This window comes from Physeter macrocephalus, chromosome 20 (genome assembly GCF_002837175.3).
Source record: "Physeter macrocephalus isolate SW-GA chromosome 20, ASM283717v5, whole genome shotgun sequence".
Taxonomy (NCBI): domain Eukaryota; kingdom Metazoa; phylum Chordata; class Mammalia; order Artiodactyla; family Physeteridae; genus Physeter; species Physeter macrocephalus.
Window position 1 is genome coordinate 15,941,337 of NC_041233.1, and position 26,405 is coordinate 15,967,741.

General features: G+C 38.4%; 2 protein-coding genes across 14 annotated transcripts in view; one reads left to right on the forward strand and one right to left on the reverse strand.

Moving 5' to 3' along the window:
• The window catches only part of NRBF2 (nuclear receptor binding factor 2), a 45,402-nt gene extending 28,409 nt beyond the window's left edge, over positions 1-16,993 (forward strand). Inside the window, exons 3-7 of one of the 3 annotated variants that reach the window (XR_002890567.3) lie at positions 164-204; positions 1,539-2,580; positions 6,892-6,947; positions 9,204-9,296; positions 15,791-16,993. Coding sequence is in view for 1 of the 3 variants with exons in the window: in XM_024115700.3 (XP_023971468.1) it covers positions 164-204; positions 1,539-2,249 (752 nt within the window). In the remaining 2 variants the exon portion in view is untranslated. Of the gene's footprint in view, positions 1-163; positions 205-1,538; positions 3,066-6,819; positions 6,948-9,203; positions 9,297-15,790 lie in introns of those variants that run through there. The other 2 variants (XR_008616323.1, XM_024115700.3) reach the window with 2 other exon arrangements.
• The window catches only part of JMJD1C (jumonji domain containing 1C), a 316,570-nt gene continuing 302,758 nt past the window's right edge, over positions 12,594-26,405 (reverse strand). For 3 of the 11 annotated variants that reach the window (XM_024115698.3, XM_028482034.2, XM_024115697.3), the window contains 4 exons: positions 24,523-24,662; positions 22,773-22,949; positions 14,510-14,641; positions 12,598-14,262 (listed from right to left, as the gene is read on the reverse strand). In XM_024115698.3, the coding sequence (XP_023971466.1) occupies positions 14,173-14,262; positions 14,510-14,641; positions 22,773-22,949; positions 24,523-24,662 (539 nt within the window). In that variant the 3' untranslated portion in view covers positions 12,598-14,172. Of the gene's footprint in view, positions 14,263-14,509; positions 14,642-15,852; positions 15,938-17,083; positions 18,236-22,772; positions 22,950-24,522; positions 24,663-26,405 lie in introns of those variants that run through there. The other 8 variants (XM_055081404.1, XM_007121516.4, XM_007121519.4 and 5 more) reach the window with 6 other exon arrangements.

A 26,405-nucleotide genomic window follows, 5' to 3' on the forward strand; every position in this document is an offset into this window, starting at 1 on the left:
CTCCACGGCATGTGGGATCCTCCCAGACCGGGGCGCGAACCCGGTTCCCCTGCATTGGCAGGCGGACGCGCAACCGCTGCGCCACCAGGGAAGCCCCTGTTTGACCTTTTAATAACAAAATGGCAACACATATATTAATGTGTCTCTTTTTTTTTTTAACCAGCGTATCTTTCTGAAGCTATGAAGCTGACACAGTCTGAGCAGGTAAGACACTTTAATATTTTCAACAAGGGTTAGAAGGATTTTCTTGTGGAGACTTGAATTGTGTATAAAATAAAGCATTGTGCTCCTCCCAAAACACTGCAGTCAAAAATACATAAAATGGGGAAGAGATGAGTACTTCAGAAAGGAAATTAAAACTAAATGAACTGTTGGGATTAACATATACATATTATACATATATAAAATAGATAATCAACAAAAACCTACTGTATAGCACAGGGAACTCTACTCAGTACTCTGTAATAACCTAAATGGGAAAAGAATCTGAGAAAGGATAGATTCACGTATAACTGAATCACTTTGCTATCCACCTGAGACTAACACAACTTTGTCAGTCAACTATACTCCAGTATAAAATAAAAAATAAAACTAAGTGAACGGCTGTTGATGGCATGCAGAAACTGCTGTCCTTTTTTCTAGGGGTTTCTCACAGACCTTAGATTGCCAGGAGTGTCCTTTAGAGACTCGTTAGTGCCTTTCCTGATCATTAGCTCATTTGACCATGAGCTCACAGTAAGTAAGCAGGCCTGGCCCAGGGGAAACCAGTTGGCCTTCCCTTTGCTTGTCAAAGATAATTTAAATCCAGACCTGTCTTTTCCTGAATTCCTAAGCAGTTCTGGTACTTTTAAATTTGTTTCACCAATGGCTTTAAATTGTCTTCTGTGTCTGGGGAGGGCCTGCTTAGGTTTTTAAAATACCTTTATACAAAGCTACATCTTTATCCAAAGGTGATTTCCTGATTATAAAAGTGGCAGGTCCACAGGAGTTACTTGGTAAATGTTTGTTTAATTGAATTAAGGAGATCTGAGGGGATATCAGCGGCAGGGAAAAGATACCAGTTCCTCAGACTGAACGAAGAGAACTTAAAAGTTGTGTTGCATTCTGTGCACTTCCCTTTGACTGTCCAGAACTGCTTGTGCTAGCCATGTAATGTAGACCTGCGTCGAGACTTTAGCTAGTTGTAGAATTAAAGTCTAAATAGGAAAGTTTTCTGATTTTAAGGTGAGTACAAATAGAATTGCAGAGGGGAAAGGCACATTCAAAAACGGTCTGATTCACCATGTCGACTGGAACTGGAATAGGACTTCTTCTGACTTCTTGAATGGTATTTTGTTTATGAATGAAAATGTTAGCTTATCTAGAAAGATTTAGTTACTTTGAAAAGTGTTTGAGGTTCTATTGGATTGCCAACAGTATAAATAAAAAATTTTAAGTGCTATTGGGTTATTCAGAAAAGAAGATACTGAAATAGTATTTACCACACATTACTGAAGCGACTTAAAATGTTAAATTGTACCTTTCCTTCTGTGTAATAGGCTCATTTATCACTGGAATTGCAAAGGGATAGCCACATGAAACAGCTCCTCCTCATCCAGGAGAGATGGAAGAGGGCAAAGCGGGAGGAAAGATTGAAAGCCCAGCAGAGCACAGAGAAGGACGCCGCCGCCCAGCTTCAGGCATCTCACAGACCCTCTGCTGAGGACGCAGACAGCCAGAGCCCCCTACTCTCTCAGAATTATAGCCCTTCCACAGAGAAACACTTGCCTGAAATTCAGGGGGTCTTTGACAGGGATCCAGACACACTACTATTTTTACTTCAGCAGAAGAGCGAGCCAACAGAGCTGTGCATTGGAAGCAAAGCCCCAAAAGATGACAAAACAATTATAGAGGAGCAGGCAACCAAAATTGCAGATTTGAAGAGGCATGTGGAATTCCTCGTGGCTGAGAATGAAAGATTAAGGAGAGAAAATAAACAGCTAAAGGCTGAAAAGGCCAGACTTCTAAAAGGCCCAATAGAAAAGGAGCTTGATGTAGATGCTGATTTTGTAGAAAAGTCAGAGTTATGGAGCTTGCCACCACACGCAGAAACTGCTACAGCCTCTTCAACCTGGCAGAGGTTTGCATCAAATACTGGGAAAGCCAAGGATATTCCAATACCCAATCTTCCTCCCTTGGATTTTCCATCTCCAGAACTTCCCCTCATGGAACTCTCTGAAGATATTCTGAAAGGACTTATGAATAATTAAAATGGAAGGCCATAGAAGAGGTGAAAAAGAGGAAATAATACGGTAATACAGTTAATCCAGCAAAAAAAAAAAAAAAAAGGAAAACCACATGCAAGGGTGTCCCGGAGATGCTGCATCCAGCATCCTGCAGAGAAGAGGCATTGACAAGACTCGTAAACAGTCACTGTGAAGTATGTCGCGCATCGGATTTACTGACTCGAGCTAATGATTCCAGACTTGGCAGATACTAAACTCTTGGAGGTTCACTTTCTCCTGATACAAACCAAATGGCTACCTGGAATAATTTTTTTCAAGCAACAATTATTTTTCTTCAGGGTTAAAATGTATAAAAGTATGTTATGTGTAATTAATCTATAATGCCATAAATGATAATGCAAAACCTAAATAATAACGGTTGCCTGAGGGGCTACCTTGTATTTGAAACATGCTTTCTATTCATGCATTGACTGTATGCATCTTGTTATGCACATTTCCTTTGTTTAATAAGGTGTGTAAGACACACCTTTCTAGAAGAAACTGTGTGCCACACTTTGCACTACTCGTAACATAATGATAACCTCAAGACTATCAGGAGAAATATTTAAATTTCCATTTTATGAAGAAAGGAACCAAATTATTAGTTATGCTTTTTAAAAAAATTACCAGTTTACATAATTAATCAGGGTGCATTTTAAGTTCTAACTTTTTTTGTTTATTGTATAATGCATCATTTGAAAATACCAAGGAAATATCCTTTTGTTTTTAATGATGCATGAGTGGAAGTAATGCTGGTTGGCAGTATTGATTGTAAGAAATCAATAAAGTAATTGTATTTTATACCTTCGTTGAATGTGGTTGGTAGATAAAGAGCAAGTTTTGTACGGCTTCTGTGTTGGAAGTTTTGAATATGAATTTGAAGACATTCTGTCAGACGATTACTTTGGTATCTTAAAGGTTTTCTTCAGTGTTTTGTAGTCAGTTACCCCTACAACCAGGGTGGACGAGAACAAGGGAGCTCGTGAGGTTTAAATGTGTTCCCAGCCTTCTTGGGCTGGCACACGCGGAAAGTGCTCGGGCTGGCTGGCGGCAGCCATTCTGGGGCACGTGCCCGCCGTTCAGAGCGGAGGCTGCAAAGCACTACATGAACACTCTCCTTTCTGCAGAGTCCAGTGATGTTCCAGGAGGGGAAGGGGAAGAGGAAGACCTAAGTGAAACTTTTGGGTATAAGGCACTCGTGTTTAAAGCGTAGACTTAGTTTATTGTGGGAGAGGCAAAAATATGGATGAACAGCATACCGCCTCTCCTGAGGGAATCGGGGACAATTGGGTTGAGGGGGTAGGGTTGGGCTCACACGTCTAGTGATGAAACTAGCAGAAGTATGATGAGATGGATGACCATGCAGAAGTCACTTTTTTCCTGTGTCTCATCTTGGTGCAGATGAAACCCAAATTAAACTAGTTTCTTAAAATATAAGAGTTCTATTCTCTGTTCACTGTCCGTCTCAGTGTTGTAGTATCCTAGACTCTGAGAATACTTTGTTTGCCTAAACTTCCTTATGAAACTTGAGGTTTGAAAGATTGTGCCAATAATAAACTATTATTAGCGTAGCCATTTCACTTTTAAAAATGAGCTTTGTTATGTTTTGACATGAACACTTTGTAAGGCACCCTCCCGTTCTTCCTCTGCTGTCTCCCCTCCCCCTTCCCTCTCGTTACGTCTAGCAGTTTGACATGTATTTTGCAGGACCCTGTTTTATGCATTTCCACTAACAAAATTCATGTTAAATGGACTAATTTTACTTTTCCATTGTCTTTGAAGCCTTTATTCACACTCTTTAGTCCTCTTGTTTGATCTTGTTTTTAGGTTTTGGATTTGAGTCTGTCAATAGAATGTATGTGCCTTTTGACCAGATGACTTGGTACATTTGCAGCAGCCTAGCAGTGTCTCCATGGAGTAGGTCCTTAAAACAAAAACACTTGTTTAATTGATCCACAGGGCACATGCCTCATCTCCTAGCTGAGGTTTGTTTTTAAGATGTTCTCCTCTCTTCTCTGTCTAGCTTAAGACCCTGAAAGGGGTTTAAGGAAAGCTTGCTTCCACTAAAGGAAAGTGAATGATGCATGTACTGGAAGGGGAGTAGACTCTTGTCCTTCCTTACTCCGTGATGGCCTCTTGCTTTTGAACCCAGATAATTATTTAGGCATTAGAAAGCATAGTCCTGAGTTCTTTTAGCTTTTCACAGAATGTTGACAAAAACATTTCCTTCAGAAAATTAGTATGTAGTAACAGTTTTAGCTGTACTGCCATGGTAACCACATGTAAATCCATACTTTGGAAACCATGCTTAAGGGGGAATAAGAAGATATTTTCAAAGTAGTTCTTCAAGCCATTGTCTATCCCTAGTGTTTGAACACAGGGTTATTGAAATAATGAAAGTATTTTGTCTCTAGGTAAGTCAATTCAAAATGTTAAGTACATTATCTTTCAGCTTTTAACACTTTCTAAGCACTTTTTTTTTTTAATTGAAGTGTAGTTGATTTACAGTATTAGTTTCAGGTGTACAGTGTAGTGATTTGACATTTTTATAGATTATACTCCATTTAAAATTATTATAAGATAATGGCTGTATTCCCTGTGCTGTACAATATATCCTTGTAGCTTATTTTAGTCATAGTAGTTTGTACCTCTTAATCCCGTCCCTATCTTGCCCCTCCCCACTTCCCTCTCCCCAGTGGTAACCAGTAGTTTGTTCTCTGTATCTGTGAGTCTGTTTCGATCTTGTTATATTCGTTTTATTTTTTTAAGTGGTAACATACAGTATTTGTCTTTCGCTGATGTATTTCACTAAGCATAGTACCCTACTGGTCCATCCATATTAGTGCAAATGGCAGAAAATTTACTTTTTTATGGCTGAGTAATATTCCATTTTATAGCCATTCTGATACGCATGAGGTGACATTGTGGTTTTGATTTGCATTTCTCTGAATAGCAATATTGAACATCTTTTCATGTGTCTGTTGGCCATCTGTCTTTATTTTTTAAAATTTATTTTTTGTCTGCGTTGGGTCTTCGTTGTGGTGCGCAGGCTTCTCATTGCGGTGGCTTCTCTTGTTGTGAAGCTCAGGCTCTAGGTGCACGGGCTTCAGTAGTTGCAGCACTCGGGCTCAGGCTCAGTAGTTGTGGCGCATGGGCTTAGTTGCTCCGCGGCATGTGGGATCTTCCCAGTCCAGGGATTGAACCCATGTCCCTTGCATTGGCAGGCGGATTCTTAACCACTGTGCCACCAGGGAAGTCTGTCCTTAGAAAAATGTCCATTCAGGTCTTCAGTCCCTTTTTTTTTTTAATAGAGTTGTTTATATATTGGTCCTAACATTTGCAAGTATTTTCTCCCATTCAGTAGGTTGTCTTTTTGTTGTGTCCGTGGTTTCCTTTGCTGTGCAAAAGCTTTTAAATTCAATTAGGTCTCATTTGTTTCTTTTTGCTTTTTGTTTCCTTTGCCTGAGGAGACAGATCCAAAAAAAAAAAAAAAAAAAAGGTTGCTATGATTTATGTCGAGTGTTTTCTGCCTGTTTTCTTCTAGAAATTTTATGATTTCTGGTCTTACATTTAGGTCTTTTATCCCTTGAGTCTTTTTACATGGTGTGAGAAAATGTTCTAATTTCATTCTTTTACATGTAGCTGTCCAGTTTTCCCGGCACCACTTAATGAAGAGACTGTCTTTTCTCCATTGTATATTCTTGCTCCTTTGTTGTAGATTAATTGGCCATATGTGTATGGGTTGATTTCTGAGCTATTCTGTTGCATTGATCTCTGTGTCTGTTTTTGTGCCAGTACCATATGTGTATGGGTTGATTTCTGAGCTAGTTTGTTGCATTGATGTCTGCATCTGTTTTTGTGCCAGTACCGTACTGTTTCGATTACTGTAGTTTTTTGTAGTATAGTCCAGAAGTCAGGGAGCATGATACCTCCAGCTTTGTTTTTTTTCTCAAGATTGCTTTGGCTGGTAACTTTTTGTTTTGATATGTTTTGGATGCTGTAATTTTTAGGACCTTTAAACCTATTATTTTATTTAAAAAAAGAAATTGAGGCCCAGAAGGTTAGGAGTTACATGAAGTTTTATACCAGATTGGGAGCAGAGCCAAGAGAAGAGAGGTCTGACTAGCAGTCCTGTGCTGTTGTTATTGGGCCACACTGGCCCAGCTGAGTTGTCTAGTTTTCCTACTGTGGCCAAGGGGCCTGGTCATTCAGATTTTTCTTCAGGTGCATACTATACCACTGCACCCAGCTACTCTGCTTCCCAAGGAGAAGTTGGAGACCACCTGATGAAAGTTGAGCTTGTCCTTAAAAGCACTTGCAGAAAACCCTAATGTCCATTTTCTGTGTTATCCCTTTTCATCTGTGAGGAGTTGTGATTAAAGTTGTTTTAAAAGAATACTAAAAAAAAAAAAAGAATACTAGTGTGAGGCAGTCTGCTGTAGGGTGTGTTTATTAACCTATCTGAAGAGTCTAGACATGAACTGTAGTAATAATAGCTGTTACTTATCAAATCATTCTAGACAGTGATCTTTATCATATTTTGTCATAATCCCAGTGTAGCCTAATTGGAGACCTCTGCCAGAGCAAGTGGCTTGACTGTTTTAAGAATTTGTCTATTTTGTTCCAGTTGGAAGCCTGTCCTTCTAAGAGTCACCGCAGACCAACAGTGCCATCTAGTGGACGGTGAGAAACTTTCTGGTTCTTGTTCGCTTGAAGGAGTTTGTGGTGGGCTGCAGAGTTAAAAAATCCTTAGTTGGTCTCTAGTAAATATTCTCATAGTCGAGTGGTTTTATAGCTATGTATAGGCAAAAATATTTAAATCAGTGTCATCTGAAATACAAGCACCAGATACTTAATAAATATCCATCTTTCCTTCTGCCACTAAAACTATAAGTAGCATAGCCTTCATGAAAGTAGTGATGTGGTCAGAGGATGGGGAAATGGCTTCCTAGGTAAAGAACAAAGGCATGGAGTCAGAAATGGGGAGGAGGAACTGAGTAAGCTTGGTCAGAATCAGATCATGGCAAGACACACATGAGAAAATTTGGGGGAGGCGCATATGGATTGTCCTTCCCCCCATTTCCTGAAAGTGAGGGGGCCAGGGTCAGGTCCTAGTCTTGAGGAATGGAAAATATTTGGCTCAGTACCCAAAAGGGTCTTGGTAAGGCTGGGGCCAGTTTTTGTGGTCTTTCGTAGACATTAAATTGGGGAAAAAAAGGGTAGTGTTTTCTCGGTATGACAAAAGGAAAAGAGGTGAAGGAGTCAAGATACAAATATCTTGAAGGTTAACAGAGTCTAGGAAGACAAAGGATACAATAAGTTTAGGTGATTAGTGAGTAGGGTAGGATTGAGGGACTAATGCCTGCCTCATTGGGGGTTCCCAGAGGTAAAAGATAGCTTCTAGAAAGAAGAAAGGGAGGTTGTGGTCTGAGAAAGGGGATTCTTGATTTGAGGAACCAGATGACTTTCAGGCCTATCTTCCCTGGAAGTTTAAAGAAGTCTCAGTACTGAGAGTATAATGAAGTCCCAGGGCCTCTGTTGCCACCAATAGGTTTTTTTATTGGCTTTAGGTCAGATTATTTCCCTGTTCTTATGAGGAAATGGCTGTCCAGGGAGGGGCCCAGGTATTTGAAACAGATGCTAACCACTACCACAAAATTCTTTAGTTTCAGAGTAAAAACTAAAAGTTCTGTAGAGGCAGCAATAAGGTCACAAACCAATTTTCATTTATTTAAATACCCAACACTTTATAGAGTATTGTGGTAAATTCTAGAAGGACCTTTGCTTTCTTTGGTCTTTAAGGTTGAATATAGTACTCGAGGAATTTGTTGAATTTTTGAAACATAACTCATTTACTGCAAAACTGGCAAAAGAATGAATACGATCACAATTCAAGACAGAGATTTGGACTTTGGCTCAATTTTTCCGCCCAGCTGAGAAACAGCATTGCCATTCCGTGGTTATGCGATAATCAACCTATTTGTGGGATTATAAAGCTATTAGAAATATTTAGTTTAAATGTTAGAATGACATAATTTTTTTTCCAACTAACATAATACCAGTTTTTATATAACACGTGATCTATGCTCCATAAAGTGGAAAAATACATAAAAGATTTGTGGGAGGTAAACCAATAGAGTGGTCACCTGCTTTTACCCTCAGTTCTTTATACTTGTTGGTACTCGCCTATCTTGATAAATCAGGAAAAAATAGATGAAGCAATTTTTTAAATTCCTGAGGTTTTAAAAATCAAACAGTTTCAGGGCGACTTAGTGGGTCACCCCTAACTTTTAACAAACCCTTCTCCCCAGAGTTTAGTTGACAGTACTGGAACTGCTAATGGTTGGAAAGATGTGAATGGAATGCTGAGACCAAAATGTGGACTCCCTAACTCAGGTACCATATGTGGAAGCAGAGTCCAGTAGATCAGTTATGTCCTATGTAGTGCCTCAAAGATCCACTAACCAGGATGAACAGCAATTTCCCATGACTGTACAATTTCTGGAGCTTGTACCTTTCTTTTAGAATACATAATCATTTGTCACCAGGCTCAATTTAAATGGGATTAATTTCTACTTTCATTTCTCCTCTGGGAGGGTGTGTGACAAGATGACTAAGTCATTGATAACCAATTAAACGGATGTTCCAACTTTTTAATACTAGTTCTAGAACTTTCTGAAATCCTATGGGTTCATTGGCTTTAGAAGCTTTGATCTGAATAATCTTTTGTTGTACAGTCAGTTCAGCTGTTTCAAAAAGGCAGATATACCCAAGTGTGATTAATATATAGGGAACAATTTGAGCATAATGTGAACTTTATGTTTGCCTAAGAGGCAATTTTGACTGCAGGGAAAACGTAAGTATGGCACCTGAACTATCCCGGTGGTATTAAGCCATACCTGTCCAGATCTGGTGTTACAGCTTTCCCTCTAATTTCAGATAACCCTCCTTCCACCGCTTCACAATATCTCAGTCACAAGCTGCAACCCTTCGGACGCCCACTTCCAAAGCAAACCTCCAGTCTTCTTCAAGGTAAAGTGCCACACTTGCAGTGTTAATCTGTTTCTTAAATATTTAACCTATGTAAAACCACTACTGCCTTTGAAAAAATGTTTCTGATAAAGGTTTTCAATGTTATGTGCAAATCCCATTTTCCCCTCCTTTAAGTCCCGTGGGTTTCATTGGACTTTGCATGGTGCTGTAATTTTTAGGAATTAAGTATAATGGGATTCTGTCTCCTTTCCTAAAAGGTTATAGGCTGGAAAAGGTTGTAGGCTGGCTTTTCCCCTTTCTATCTGGAAAAAGTTTGCTAACAAAGTGTTGTTCAACATTTGTTTCTGCAAAAAAAAAGAATAGTTATTAGAAAATTTTGGTGAAAATTTCCCCTATATGCCACATATGGTTACCAATTTCCAAAGGAACGACTAGACATAATAAACGTTAGGTTGGCTAAAATTTCAGTTAACTAAGAAAAGTACCTCAAGTGATCATAGTGTCTCCAGGTGTTTGATATGAAAATAATCTACTCTAACTGCAGAATATGGGGGAGATGAGACTACACTCCCTTGCCTATAACATATCCTGGTAGGTATCTATTGAACTGAATCCTTCACCTTTTATAATGGCAGTCCCCAGAAGCAGCTCCTACCCCTCTCCTCCTCTAGAACAAGAATTTAAGAGTAAATGATTTTGTCACTGTTGAAAGTATGTTCGAAGTCTCAAACAGCTAATGTGTCTATGGAAAAGGGCCAAAGGCAAATTAATATGTCCCCAACATTCACTCTGTCCCATTTTTTCTGTTCCTTGAAGGATTGTACAAATACTGCCACCTCTCTGAAGCCTTCCTTAACCCCAGGCAATATGTATTACCACCTTTTTCCATGTGTTTTACACCTCAGTTGACCCTTGAACAGGGGTTTGAACTGTGTGACTACTTACGTGGACTTTTTCCAGTAAATTCTATAGTACAACATACATGATCCGCATTGCTTGAGTCCTTGGACACAAACTGGATACAGAGGGCAGACTAGAAAGTTATATGTGGTTTTTCGACTGTGCGGCGTCAGAGCCCCTAAGCCTGTGTTATGCAGTGATCCACTGTACTTGTTACATAGTATTTAGCATTGATGGCACAATCCGGAGGTTCCTAATGGAATAATTTATCATATTACCAGTGCCAAACACATAATAACTTCTTTCCTAAAATGTCCCCACGTATTGTAACTCTCATGCTTTGTGAGGCACGTGTGGCCGGGGGCAGTGATCCCTGCATGCCCTTTATCATGAACTTCTTCCACTTACTAAACGTGTATGACTTACCTTTATTCTTTGCTTTTTTGTCCCGTGTTCTACAATAGTGTTGTAGGACCTGTGAGTCAGTTACCATCCTCACTGTGCTGGCAGAGGACTATACGAGCTCTCCTGGGAAAGGAGTCAGTTCCCATCTCATTTTGCACTTACTCGTTTCCATTTGTTCACTGACCCAGCTATCCACATCTTTCACTTGTCAAATCTAGATTCAAGATCTAGGGGGCAGGAAAACACTGTTGAACTCCTAATGTGTCCCTCAGAATATACCACCTTGCAAAATGGAGTCCAGCTCTGACCTACACGTACAACACAGATCCTTGCAATACCCACCACTGACCCCAGGGATGAGATCTTTTTTATAGATAAAGCACAGAAAATACAGACAGTCCTCCAGTCTTAGCTGCAGCTGGTTGGCTCATATACAGAGAACTGACTGAACAGCTTAAGTCAGCTGTGGAAATTTCCCCAGTCAAGAAAGGGAAGCCACTTTGTATGCAGCCAGTGACCCAGAGCTTACTAACATTTCATTTTTGTTTGAAAGTCACTTTGCTTTCATTCAAAGAGCCAGACTGATTACTGTGATAACAAAGTACTTTACTACTACTCAGTTCCTGTATCTTCTATATGGTTTCAAGACATAACCATCACGGTTAATAACCTAATTATTGGATAGCCAGGAATGTCATAAATTTTGGACTTTGGAAAGGTTTGAGTCTGAATGTTGGTGACAGGGTTGGTGGCATATACCACCTTTGTATCTTGGCTACTTGTTACACACCCCAATTCATTGTGTTTTGTATACTGAATAGCTGTAGGATTTTAATTGTCATTTTCTTGCCCCTCTTCTATGGCTGAAAATCCTGGATCTGGTCTGGGCTTTGACAGATTGGCATCTAGAAATAGAACATGCTGTATCTATAGTATGTGTACATGAGTACACTTTTCTTCTGAAGCTCACTATTCTTACCTAGATAACGTTAAACCCATACCCTATCTACCAAAGGGAAGTAACAGAGAACTAGACGATGATTTCTATGGGTGCTACAATCCCAAAATGCATGGCGGAAGAGACATTCTGCCATGCATGTAGTAATTCATTAATCAGGAAAAGGAATTCATATTCAGGTTCAAATGACATTAGAGTAAATTTAATAGAAGGGACCCAAATATTCAGCACAAGTTTCCCTTTATAAAGTCTCATTGATCTTGAAGTTTTTCAAATTATTCTACACATTTAATACTACCTTCACTGTCTGCAAGAAATGGACATATTCAGATGACTTCATATGTGAGGAGCGTCTGAGCCAACCAGAAGGATGGAGGGGACAAAGTAAATGGTCAGAGGAATGTGTCCATCAGAAATTGGATCAATAACAGCTCCCAAGCCTTATAAAAAGTCAAAGAATGTCTTTAATGATTGATGCAAGCATTATGGTCCTCTCTTTCCACTCCCCCCCCAACCCCTTACCAAGAATTAGGTCACTAGCATGGGATTCTGACGATAGATAGAATACTCTCATCAGATGAGTCTTCTCTGAAAGCCACACTGCCAGGCTTGATCTGCCTTAGCTTCAACTATTCTATAGGGGTTGCAGGATGGTTTAAAAGTGGCTCAAACAGCAGCAAGAGAAGCAAAAACATTTTGGAAGAAAACCACCAAAGACTTTGGGCCCCTGGCAGACTTTTGGGGACCAGAAGGAGATGGTCGACTCCAGAATTAGTATCATGGGCTTGAAATTAATTTCACATCAAAATTAAATCCGATGGAATATACAAAAACGTTTAAGCAAAACATACCATTTAATGAGTTGAGGCACTTGTGGAAAAATGGTATTAAAGTCAAAATCTTACAAAAGAAGATGCACGTACTCACCAGCCCCGCCCCCGCCCCCCCTGTAAAACCACTGGCCAAGTAGTTATTATCCATCCCATTAACCCATGTGCCAGGTAGAGTATTAATGTGAAATGTAATTAATTGCTCACATTCCTGGCTTGAACCTTGCCTGGAGTAGAGGGTGGCATAACAGCCTACGTGGAACTAAGAAATGGTGGACATAAGCAACAGGATAAAAACCAAGCAGCTTACAAGGTCACAACTTAGGCTACCACTTTTTTCTTTTAAGCTATGTGCTTTCAGATAGATAGATAGATAGATAAGAAAAGGCCATCCCTTCAACATCCTGCAGGTGTCAGTGGAGGGCTACATATTTCCAGTAAAATTCAAAAGGTAAGGTTAGGGTAGGGCTATATGAGCCTCAAGCAACCAACTGGTAACGGGAGTCAGCTGTTAAAGCCAAGACTCCAAATTAAAGCAGCTTACCAAGGTCACACAGTAACAGAACTCATATTCTGAGTTCTGGCTGACTGCAGGCTCTTCTCTGCCACCTGCCCCCACTCTCTCCCTCCTCCTCTCCCTGTGACAGCATCTCTGCGGCGAAGAGCACTTATTTGATATTGTTATGACCGCATACTCTCATGATCATGACTTTAATGTATGAGTGAGTTCCTCTTTCAACTAAATGTATTTATTCACAAATAACAAATGTTGGAGTTAGTTACCTGTATTCATTAGCTGGGCCATAGGACAAGAAAGTGGAGGCACTTACTTGTGATGACCTATTACATCTGAAGAAAGCTTAAAAAGCTTACAAGAATCAAAGACAAGAGGGAGATGTTCCGGGAGGAAACTGTATCACAAGAAAATGCTGGCAGTCACCTTGATGATGACGAAGCCCCCAGTAATCGGCATATCAAGAGGGAGAACTCTTAGACTAGCCAATTTTTGATAAAGTCCTTTTAATGGAAAATGTAAAACCCCTCTCAACTTTACAAAGCCATATGTAACACTTGCACTTTAACAAATAAAAGCAAGCCAATGTTTTAAAAAAATACATCATTAAATGTATATATGTATATATTTACATAGCATATTAAGTTTAATATTTAGCTTTAAAAGTTCACATAAACTTTACCAAAATGAGACAATTTTAAATAAATTACACCTTTTGAAAATGTTTAATTGTACAGTCAATAGCTTCAACAAAATATTGAAGTGTCTGTATTTAGTATCTACTGTATATATTTTATATTTTACAAATTTTACAATCATTTGGCAGTAATTTTCTAATTATGACATGTATGCTGTGCGATTCAGCAATTTCCCAAATGCAGGCAATAGCTGGTGTTTGTGTCCTATTCTCACAGTAACTGTCTCAATGTAGTGAAAAATATCAGTTATTTTAGTAAACTGTACATAGTCACATTTACACTTGATCAACAATATAGCATAGAATTTTGTATTTTTTTCCAAAAATAAATACATCATTTTAAATCTGGCATTTTCACAAACATCATATACACTATAATACAAAAACAGCTATGAATTGCTGCTTTAAAATTTAGCTTGTTTTAATATCACTGAATCACAGGAGCTGTGACTTATGCTATACTGCTGTGGTGTCAGTAACAAGTAATTACTACAAAGAGAATTTCTTGGCACTGATGGTTTTATGAAGCTTAAGTCAGTGTACATATGTATCATTGTTCAAGAGTAAGTAATTCCAGTTTAATGGCCTAAAAACATCAAACTGGACCACACCTAATTTTCTTCCATAGCCTCTACTTGATCTTCATGTATCTTCAAAGCTCTCACCATTTCCTTGACTGCATGATACAAGATATTTTTAACCTGAAAGAGATGTTGGTATTTCTAATCACTTCAGCAGGAGCTAAATTAACAAATGAAAACTGCACCAGAATTTAAAAAAAAAGCCAAAGTTAAAATTAGTCATATAATTAAATACTGGCATTAATCTTTGGTGGTTATCCTAATGTGACAAACCAGGCAATGATGGCCTAAGCTGTTATGCATGTTTTATAATTCTGAATATAACAAGCCTGCAGAACAGGAGCTAGTTAGAAAACTCATCTCTTACCTGTAGCTTATCATCATAATTGATTTCTTCCTTCAAAAGCCTCAGTTCTTGTGTTAAATGAAATGACTGTACTAGATGTTCTGGAGACACAAAGTCTTCAGTTACCTGAATACAGCTGTGAAAATTCTGTACCTATTCCCCAAACAGAAACAGAAAAATATAAGTTTTAGGAGGTGGGAATAAAGAGAAGCAAAGTTGTCTGCTGACACAAGAGACAATTCACCAGAGAACTTATTTTCTCCAAAACATCAAATGCATTTCAAAGTTGGAACACCACACTTTATGAGAAAGTTTATCACTGAAAAGCTTCATGTAAATGGAATATTTTTGAAAAGAACTTTTCCAGGAATCCTTCAGAGAGGCTGATAATCATAATCAGATCCTAATTATCAATTTTGTCAAGGTGGATTTTGGGGTGTTACTTAAAAACAACAACAACAAAATGCTAACTGGAAGGTATCTGTTTCACCAATCAGTGCAATCAATCCGGATGTCTGTTGTTGCTCCTTTGACTTTCTGCATTTGGTCATTTCACTGTTAACTTTTACACCAGAGAGTAGCTTAAAGGAAATGAAACTTAGTTTGATTATTTATGAGGAACTGTGATGAAAACTGTAGTTCCAGACAGATCTACTGACCACAGCAGTTTTAGAATTCTCCGAGGATTCTGTTTGTGCCTTTTATTTTTCTTTTGTGCCTTTTCTTTCAAATTAACCAATTAAAGATACCCTTCAGTCTCTTGTGGCATCAGTACAACTGTTTTTCTGCTAGTTCTCCCTCTCGTGACTAAATGGTATTCACAAGAAGCCAGTCAATATCTTACCTGTTATTTGTTCAGCATGTACAAACTAACTCTCTGCACTTTACAGTTTCTTAGAACTGCCTTCTATCAAAACTCAGTATAATGAGACAGAAAGGACCAAGCTTATCCAATCTGGATTTTGTTTCTTTGCTGTCCTCTAGTGATATTAAAAGATATAATAAAATTCCTGGGAAAGGAGAAATAACTGAAAAACTAAACGTTTACATTTATTCTAATTTTTAAAGTATGAAAGTAAATTTCGTTGGGAGAAGTGAGCAGAGGGAGGTAAGTGGGGAACCGAGACTGTGGAAAAAATCTGATGACAGAGTGAAGAGATTCCAGAGGGGCTGCAGTTGCTCCCCTGGGCACAGTGACCACCTGAACAGCTGCAGACGTCTTTATTCTTTAACTGAAGCACTGTGCCTTTACTGATAACTCGGTAGCATATATATTAAACATTTTCTTCCTTTAATCATTAGGTTGTTGGTTCCTGTGGAGGATGAACATAGTGGATGCCTCTCACATTTTCAGCACTGCTGTGCAGTCTCATTGGATCTTCATTATGGGTCTGTAGAACAGATGCTCTATTTCACAGAGCAGGAAACTATGGATAAGCAGTTCAGCGCCTGTTCCAAGATAAATCAGCCAATAAATGGCAAGTCAAGAGGAACCCAGCTCCTGTGATATCTTGTCTAACAGATGCTTTACAATCCTACATGAACTCAGTCATACCAGCATACACAGGCTCCAAATGCCCTGTCTCATCTTACATTCATCTGAACATGCTGTGGGGGTTAAGTCCTTCTAAAGTTCTAGCATGTAACTTTTAGCATATGGAACTATTTTTTATTTTTATTTATTTATTTATTTTTTTGTGTGGTATGCGGGCCTCCCTCTGCTGTGGCCTCTCCCGTTGCGGAGCACAGGCTCCGGACGCGCAGGCCCAGCGGCCATGGCTCACGGGCCCAGCCGCTCCGCGGCATGTGGGATCTTCCCGGACCGGGGCACAAACCCGCGTCCCCTGCATCGGCAGGCGGACTCTCAACCACTGCGCCACCAGGGAAGCCCCTGGAACTATTTTTTAAAAAGTAATTTCTCTTCACTGATATTCTAATTGCATTCATACATCATTTGCCTGGTTTTCTTTCTTTTTTCCCATAGTCCTTTAGCCCTTTGAGCATATTTAATTAAGATAACTGACTTAGAAGTCTATCTAGTAAGTCTGATGTCTGGCCTTCCTCAGGGACAGTTTCTGTTGAGGTATTTTTTCCCTATGAATGGGCCCTACTTTCCTGTTTCTGTGTATGCTTTGTGACTTTTTGTTGAATACTAGACATCTAAACATTATAATGTGGTAACTAGAATCAGGTTCTCCCCTGCCTCAGAGTCTGCTGCTGTTGACTGATAGGGATTGTAGGCATCCATTTGTTTTGTGACCTTTCCAAACTAATTTTGCAAAGACTGTTCCTCTTCTGGCGTGCTCACTGATGTCTCTGTTCGGTTATCTCATCTCAGGTGGTCAGCCAGTGACCTGTCAGAGATTTCCTTGAAGGCCAAAACTCAGATGTCCTCTTCTTCATTAAGCAGTCCCCTGGTCGATGTAAGTTCTGAATTAGATTCCAGAGCTCTGAAAAAGTTGATTCTTACGGTTGTTTTAAAATCACTTTTAGAACAGTGACTTTCGTTAGTGATTACAAGATGTTATTTTGTTTCCTAATGACCTCAACTTGATATATATTGCTTAACGACTTAAGGGTTAGTTTGAAAAGGCAGTTCAGTTTTAAGGTGGGATATATTTGAACTTCCCGTTCCACTTACCCCTTTTTGTGCCATCTTTGAGTCATTTACATTTCACTTCCTTGGCAGACTGTCTTATTCATACTTGCCTTCAAGATCAGTTGTAATCATAAATAGGTAACGTTAAGAAAATGTAACTTTTGTTTTCAGAGTAGGAAAGTTATTGTCTTGACACTGTGATTTTGTCTGAGTCCTTTTAGTCATAAGAATGTAGAGAATTTACAACTTAGCAATATTATTAACTTACTTTGAATGACCAAATACAATCAGTTAAGTAGCTGAGGACAAAATCATCAGTAAAGATTTTGTATTAAAAAAAACTGTTGCTGTTTAAAATTGAAAGCTACTCTAAACCTCAGACACTAGAGCTGAGAAAGTAAATCCTGGAGGTCCAGATTCACCTGCTTTATCTAAGGGTATACACAGGGTTTCACAGACACAGCCACGTTTGCCAACAGAAGATTTTTAAGCCTGCAATTCTAGAGTAGTTCTTAGAAAATAAAGAGGGCTGTGGCTATGACACTGTCCCTCAATTTGCTGAGATATACATGTGAATGCCGCTGCACAGAGTTGTCCCGCGTCCGTCTCCTCCCGCCCCAGGCTTCTCTGAGTGCTCACTGCTGACAAGTCAAAGAAAGGTACGTTGATTCTTCCCTAGTCAAGTCCTGCACTATCATTTGGACGAAAGTTTTTTGTTACATGCCTTGGGTTTTGCAAGGGCTTCCTATCTGTGTGGTTCTCAAAGCATGGTTCCTGAACAGTAACGTCAGCGTCACCTGGGAACTTGTTAGAAATGTAAAATTCCAGGTTCCTCCTTAGACCCACTGAATCAGAAACTCTGGGCATGGGGTCTAGCCATCTGTGTTATATCAAGCCCTCCAGGAATTCTGATGTATGCTAAAGTGTGAGAGAAGCACTGAGACTCTGGGATTATTTAAAGGGCTACCTGTGGTTTACTGGAAGTGTTGAAGCCATCGATGAAAAGTTTTCAGGACCTCTATGGACTATGTAAATTGTAAATAATAATGCGTCTTAAATCCAAGTTAACGTTGTTAACAGAGTTCATACTTCTTTTTAATTCTCTCTCAAAACCACATTACCACCACTTGTGAGTCATGGACAACACCCTTTAAACAGAGTACAAATAACTGCTGTCATTATCATATCACATAAGGGAAGGAAGGTAGAAATTCTTGCAATTCTGTGCCAAAATATGCAGCAGAGAAGTTTTTACTTTGGAACACTCAACAATTTAGTGGCAGAGATCAGAATAGACTTTGCCAGTCTAGATGCTGTTTCAGTCTATTTCAGTATAGCATCTTAAGTAGGAGTGTGTGTGTGAGTACAGAATAGAATACAAGTACATACTGTTTAAGTGAGGTTAAAGCAGAGTGACTTGAGAACTAAGCTTTTTAACAGGATTACTTTGCCCACTATTTTGAGGAGAAAAGCCTATTCTCTTCCCTCTCTTCTCCCAAGAAAGTATAAGCAGTAGAGAGACATTTACATGCAGAGACTCTCTCTGTGGTAATAGTGATTGCCTCTGGAGTGGAGGAACTGAGGGCAAAGGTGAGAAAAAGACTTAATTTTCAATGTGAACCACTGTGTACTGTTTGAATTTTAAAAAATCATATGAATGCATTACATTTTCAAAAGAATTTTAAAATTGTTTTTTCTTGACAAACAGTACTGGAACAACTGCATGTCCATATGCAAAAAAACTGAACTTCAGTCCACACTCTGCACTATATACAAAAATTAACTTAAAAATGGATAACAGACCTATAGGTAAGACTATCAACTATAAAACTTCTAGAAGAAAATTTAAGAGAAAGTCTTTTTGATCTTGGGCTAGGCAAAATTTTTCAGATACAATAAAAGTATATAATACATTTAAAAAAATTGATCAACTGAACTTCATCAAAATTTAAGAACTGCTCTTTGGAAGACACCATTAAGAAAATGGAAGGACAACCCACAGGCTGGGAGAATATATGTGCAAAAGCACATATCAGATAAAGGACTTAGAGTAGATAAAGACATTCAACATAGTAAGAAAAAAAGAACCCAATTACAAAAATGTATATATAAATGTATTGCAAGTACTTCTCCCACTCTTGGGTTACGTTTTCACTCTTAATAGTGCTTTTTTTAATGAACAGAAATTCTTAATTTTAATATATCCCAGCCTATCCATGTTGAAAAAATGGACAAATATTTGAACACATTTACCAAAACAGATTTACAGATGGCAAATAAACACGAGAAAAGATGTTCAACATATTTAGTTATTAAGAAAATGTAAATTAAAGCCATAGTGAGATTCAAATGCTTCAAAACAAAACTGACAGTAAGCAGAGGAGATGGAACTCACTTTACAACCACCAGCCTGGCAGTATCTTATAAAGTTACTCACACATTTATCATGTGACCAGGTGGTCCCACTGCTCGGTATTTAACCAACTGAAACGAAAACCTATATTCATACAAAAACCTGTATGTAAATGTGGCTTATAGTGGATTTATTATTGCCCCAAACTGAAAACAACAATGAAAAACTACCCAGTAATAAAAAGAAACAACTACTGATGTACACAGTAACATGGATGAAACTCAAATACATTATTACTGAATAAGAAGTCAGACTCAAAGGCTACATATTGTATAATTCCAATCATATGGCATTCATATAAAGGCAGGACTATAGGGAAAGAAAACAGGTAAGTGGTTGTAGGAATGACAGGTAGGAGAAGAGGTTGACTAAAAAGTCGGGGGTAGATCAGTGGAACAGGATGGAAAGTCCAGAGATAAACCCACACACACCTAAACTATGACAAAGGAGGCAAGAGTGTCCAAGGGAGAAAAGACACTCTCTTTAATAAGTGGTGTTGGGAAAATTGGACAGCTACATGTAAAAGAATGAAATTAGAACACACCCTAACACCACACACAAAAACTCTAAAGACCTAAATGTAAGACCAGATACTATAAAACTTAGAGGAAAACAGGCAGAACCACTCTCTGACATGAAGAGCAGCAAATCTTTTTTGATCCACCTCCTAGATTAATGAAAATAAAAATAAATGGAACCTAATTAAACTAAAAAGCTTTTGCATAGCAAAGAAAACCAACAAAATGAAAAGACAACCCTCAGAATGGGAGAAAATATTTGCCAATGAAGCGACCAACAAGGGATTTATCTCCAAAGTATACAAGCAGCTCATGCGGCTCAATATCAAAAAACAACCCAATCAAAAAATGGGCAGAAGATCTAAATAGACATTTTCCCAAAGAAGACATACAGATGGCCAAAAGGCACGTGGAAAGATGCTCACCATCACTAGTTATTAGAGAAATGCAAATCAAAAGTACAATGAGGTCACACGGGTCAGAATAGCCATCATCAAAAGATCTACAAACATATGCTGGAGAGGGTGTGGAAAAAAGGGAACCCTCCTACACTGTTGGTGGGAATGTAAATTGGTATAGCTACTATGGAGAACAGTATGCAGGTTCCTTAAGAAACTAAAAATAGAGCTACCATATGATCCAGCAATCCCACTCCTGGGCATAAATCTAGAGAAAACTGTAATTTGAAAAGATACACGCACCCCAATGTTCACTGCAGCACTATTTACAATAGCTAGGACATGTAGCAACCTAAATGCCCATTGACAGAGGAATGGATAAAGAAGACGTGGTGTGTGTGTGTGTGTGTGTGTGTGTGTGTGTATACACACACACACACAATGGAATATTACTCAGCCATAAAAAAGGAACGAAATAATGCCATTTGCAGCAACATGGATGGACCTAGAGATTGTCATACTGAGTGAAGTAAGAGAAAGACAAATATATGATATCGCTTATATGTCGAGTCTAAGAAAATGGTACAAATGAACTTATGTACAAAACAAAAACAGAGTCGCAGATGTAGAAAACAAACTTATGGTTACCAGGGGGGAAAGGGAGGGGAGGGATAAATTGGAAGACTGGGATTGACACATACACACTACTACATATAAAACAGATGACTAATAAGGATCTACTGTATAGCACAGGGAACTCTACTCAATACTCTGTAATGGCCTGTATGGGAAAAGAATCTAAAAAAAAGTGGATATATGTACATGTATAACTGATTCACTTTGCTGTACACCTGAAACTATCACATAAATCAACTCTACTCCAATAAAAATTAAACACAAAAGTTTGTGGGGAGTGGGAGGGAGTAAGTGGGAATTTTTTGAAGTGATGGCAATGTTCTTTATTTTGATTGTGTTGTTGCCTAACTACATATTTGTCAAAACTTACAGAACTGTACACTAAAAAGTACATTATATGCAAATGATACCTAAAAAAGGCACTGTCCAGTTTGACTTTTAAGAAAATGGATACTGGATAAACTATGTAAGGATTTTCAAGGGAACCTGTTTTGTATTATCAAATAATTACACCTAGTTAGAAAAATATTTACTGTGCTATTCTGTTATAAACAGACTGCTCGACCGCTCCTTTGAGGGCATTTTACATTTGAATAGAGATTAGCTATTTTCTGATAAGAGGCTAGAAGGCCAAAGAATAGTATGTGGGGTGAATCCCAGTTAAATATGAATCATAAATGACACATCTCTGAAATGATGATGTAAGTCCATGAGAAAATAAAACAATTTAACTAATACATTCATTTAATTAATACACTTAATTATATTTTACAATAAATGCTGTTTGAGATCTAAGAATGATAAATCTAACCCTGAACTTGACATCTTAAAAACTAAGCAACTATTCTCACTTAAGAAATATTTGTGGCTATTATAATAGTGTCACAAATATTACACAGGCAATAACTACATATAGTTATATAAAATGTAGAAAACTTTGCTTGGTAAAAGTACACACATCAGACACATCTCAATAACCAGGTGGTGGCAAAGGTGGGGAACCAACTCTGAGGCAAACTAGTTTTCTGGATTCTCAGGTTTCCTTTGCACTCTGTTACTATAAGCGCTAAACTGCTCTCTGGTAGCTTCAGTCTACTTATAGGAACCCACTGTATGCTTTTAATGCAAAACCCTCCATATCACCATCTATTCTATGCCATTCTTCGAGGTGCCACACAGTCAAGCCACAGAAACAAAGACTAGATGTGTATTTCAGTTTTAAAGTTTTGTGAATCAGTTGCTATAAAAATCTTTCTTTCGACATGCTATTGCTACGTTAGCAAACTAAAAAGAGGCAGGAAGTACAGTGAAAGCCTGAATTATGGAATGGTCTACCTAATAACTCATTCTACTCATATCTTGTGTCTTAGAAAATGTATCATCTCTAGGTCCTGATACTCCTTCCTCCCACTGTTAAGTCTCATCTATTGAGAAATGAATATATACAGTAACTTTTTTTCCTAAAAAGTCTTTGAAATTAGATTTCAATCCACCAAACAGTAACAATACAAAAATGGAAATCTGGCTCATGTTTATACAATTAAAGGTCTCAAAGCATTTAATTATGTCAGATCTCATCAAGCACTGAAAAGCTGTTTCAGTAATTTCTTAATAAAGGCATACTGGTGTAGGTCATTCTCTTTCTTACATCTGCTTTCATTTATATTTATACTCAGAACAGTTTCTTTCTGGTTCTTTCAGTAACAAGTGTGTTATATACCTGATGAAGTGCTCCTGCTGGTAAGACAATGGCATCACCAAGGAACTGAATAAGAGTGCAGGCTTTGACTCCATATTCCTCAAGCAGTCTTTGGCGAAGCTTTTTGTTCACATACCAACTCTGGTCACGAATCGGATCGTGTTCTGGTAAAACTTCAAGGCCTTGTTCTTTTGAAATCTGAAATATAGATTAAAATGAAAATACATACCCCAATTTAAGTATAAGTAAAGAAAATAGTAAATCCTGTTCAGTTAAATTTCAATTTTCTTTACAATAACAGTCTGTTCTCAGAATCTTCTGGAACAATGACTGAGCTTAAGTTAAAGAAAATGATATTCTACAACTGGAAAAGCCAAAGGACATGAAAACAATATTGCACACTGATACGCTATTAATAAAGTAAATCATACTCCCTTCTTACCTTCTCCTTCCACTATGAAGTTCTCTTTTAAAAAAAAAATAGTTTGATTAACTATTATTTATTTCTTTTTCAGTCTTTTTTTCTTTTGGCTGCACCGTGCAACATGTGGGATCTTAGTTCCCCGAAGATGGATCAAACCCGTGCCCCCTGCAGTCGGAAGCGCAGAGCCCTAACCACTGGTACGACAGGGAATTCTCTCCACTATGAAGCTTTCATCCATTTGGTTCCTTACAATTATTTTAAGAGTATAGCACAAGGATGGGGAAAAGCTTAGTTTAGTAGCTTTTCTCCAAAAGCCAAACCATTTGTATGTGTGGACATCATAACCATTCATTAATTCATTCATTCAGCTGCGTGGGGTCTTAGTTGTGGCACTCAGGACCTTCGTTGCAGCATCTCTTAGTTGCGGCATGCGGGATCCAGTTCCCTGGCCAGGTATTGAATCTGGGCCCCCTGCATTGGGAGTGTGGAGTCTTAACCACTGGACCACCAGGGAAGTCCCCATAAACATTTCTTTTTGCTTCTCTTTTTTTTAAGGTAGGTACACAGATAAATACCTTTATATTGCTAACCTTCTAACCCTTGACAAATCACTTTCAAGGGACCCTCTGACGAACCAGTGAAATGTTCTGCTTTAAGAAGCATAATTTATAACATTTTAAATTAAAAGACTGGTAGGTAGTTCTGGGATAAAATAGTAGTTACAGGGCCATAGCTCCCTCGCTTCACACTGACCAAAGACAGACCCTAAGTCCATTCAGAAAGAAGATGAGGTATAATAAGAAAAACAGCAATTATGGTCCAGTAAAAGAAATCCTTATAATTACAAAATTCAGAAAATATTTGAAAAAAGGGTTTGAACCAATTTCAGATTAATGTGTCACTTTTTTTAACAAGTATACGATTACTCAGTTTCAGTCTATTCAAATAAGTATCACAGAGCAATGAGATATGACAGAGCAGAATTACTCTCTAGGTCAACAGCCAAAAATACCAATACAATTTAAAAAAATTCTGCCTTCTTTATGTATTTCTAGGACAGATTTTATATTCTATAATTCCAATCACTACTTTTCATCAAGGGTAACATCTGACTCATTAACAGGTTCTTTACTCTAAGGGGATGAAGGAGTACTACTAACTAAGGAGAAGCTGCCATTCAAATTCCTCAAGAGAAAGGAGCTTTTGATTTTCAACAACAACAAATTCCATCCTCCTAAGTAAAAATTACTCAATCATCTTATACTGCTGAATGCCCATGAAATTACATTAAAATTTAAGTCTCTGCTCAAGGTGAAGAGATAAAACTGTCTGTAACCTAAATTATACCTTCTGAAGAAATTCCCTTATCTTGTCAACATCTTTCCCAGCATAAATATGCCACAGAGCACCAGGTATTTCACTTGAGTCCTTCAATCGTTTTCTTAAAATGTCATCCAAATCTTCTTCTTCAAATTTCTTAAGTATTCCTGAAAACACAGAATATATTCAAACTGGTCAATAAAGACTACCAGAAAGCCAAGTCTCCTAAAATTGATCTATCATAGTAGCATAGTGCCTGACTAGACTGGGACTCTTAAAGAGGAGATAAACCCAATTATACGTGAAAACTGCTAGAACTATAAGAGCAGAGAACAATGACCCGGGGTAACTGGGAACAGAATCAACAGTAACTTTCCCAGTTCATTTGTTTTCTGTAAACCAAGGGATGGGAGATAAAAACGCGAGGACTTTTAACACAAACATAACCAACCTTTCCTCCTGTCCCAAGGGTGTGGTCATAACAATGTTTTGTACTCACAGCATTTCATAACTTACAAAGGACTATGATGACCACTATTCTGGGAGGCAAGGGTCATAACCTCTACTTTACAGCGGAGCAAAACGGTTCAGTGAGAAGGGATTTATTCATTGCCATGACTAATGAATGGCAGAGCAAAATGTCTTCCGACTAATTTCTGGGAGATCTCATTTACTATTATTGGTTAATCTGTAATCAAATGCAAAAGTTTCAGGTGCTATCACTGAGGAGGCATCAGGCCATTCTTCTAAACTATTGACAAATTAAAAACTGCACATATATATGCACAGAAAGAATGTTAACTGTAGTTACTTACCTCTTAGTTTTTTCTTTTTGAATTTTATTTTATTTTTAATACAGCAGGTTATTATCCATTTTATACATATTAGTGTATAAATGTCCATCCCAATCTCCCAATTCATCCCACCCCCACCCCACAATGAACATTTTTTTTTTTTTTGCAGTACGCGGGCCTCTCACTGTTGTGGCCTCTCCCTTTGCGAAGCACAGGCTCCGGACGCGCAGGCTCAGCGGCCATGGCTCACGGGCCCAGCCGCACCGCGGCATGTGGGATCTTCCCGGACTGGGGCACGAACCCGTGTCCCCTGCATCGGCAGGCGGACTCTCAACCACTGCGCCACCAGGGAAGCCCCACAATGAACATTTTAAAGAAATGTTTTAAGAGAAAAGGAAATCTATTGCCTAAAACAAAGAATATAGCAAATGTTCCCTCATTTGTGACAGTGATATCTTTTTTATCTTTAAAGTTAGCTGCAAAGATTTCTAGAAGTTAAACATTAGGTGTTTACAATATGCCAAGCACTGTCCTAGAATCTTGGGGATTAGAGTTAAGAAAGACCCAGTTAAGACTTCACAGAATAAAAGATGGTATTAATAAGTGTAGGCAAATAAACAAGAATATCACATAGTGGTTAAGCACAATCATACGAGTACAAAGGGTACACAAAGACTGGGTCAGTCCTCGAATGTTATCTTTTAATGAAAAAGATAACTTAAAAAGAAAATTGTTACTGCTCTGTGAATTCTAAAAATGCTGCTAGAAAGAATACATCAGATATTTCCTAATTTGTGACAGTGAAATCATAAGGAAGAAAATGGTTGCTGGAGCAGAGAAAGTTTATTCTTTAAATGAAGACCTCTAGGGGGAGGTGACAATCTGAGCTACATTTTGAGGGATGAATACAGGAATTTGCTAGGCAGACAAGGAGGTAGGAGAGCCACTGTATGCAGAGGAAAAAGCATGTGCTTTATGTAAGTCAGTTTTCTTGATGTGTTTTAAGCATTATTATTATTATTATTATTATTATTTTTTTTTTTTTTGCAGTACGCGGGCCTCTCACTGTTGTGGCCTCTGCCGTTGCGGAGCACAGGCTCCGGACGCGCAGGCTCA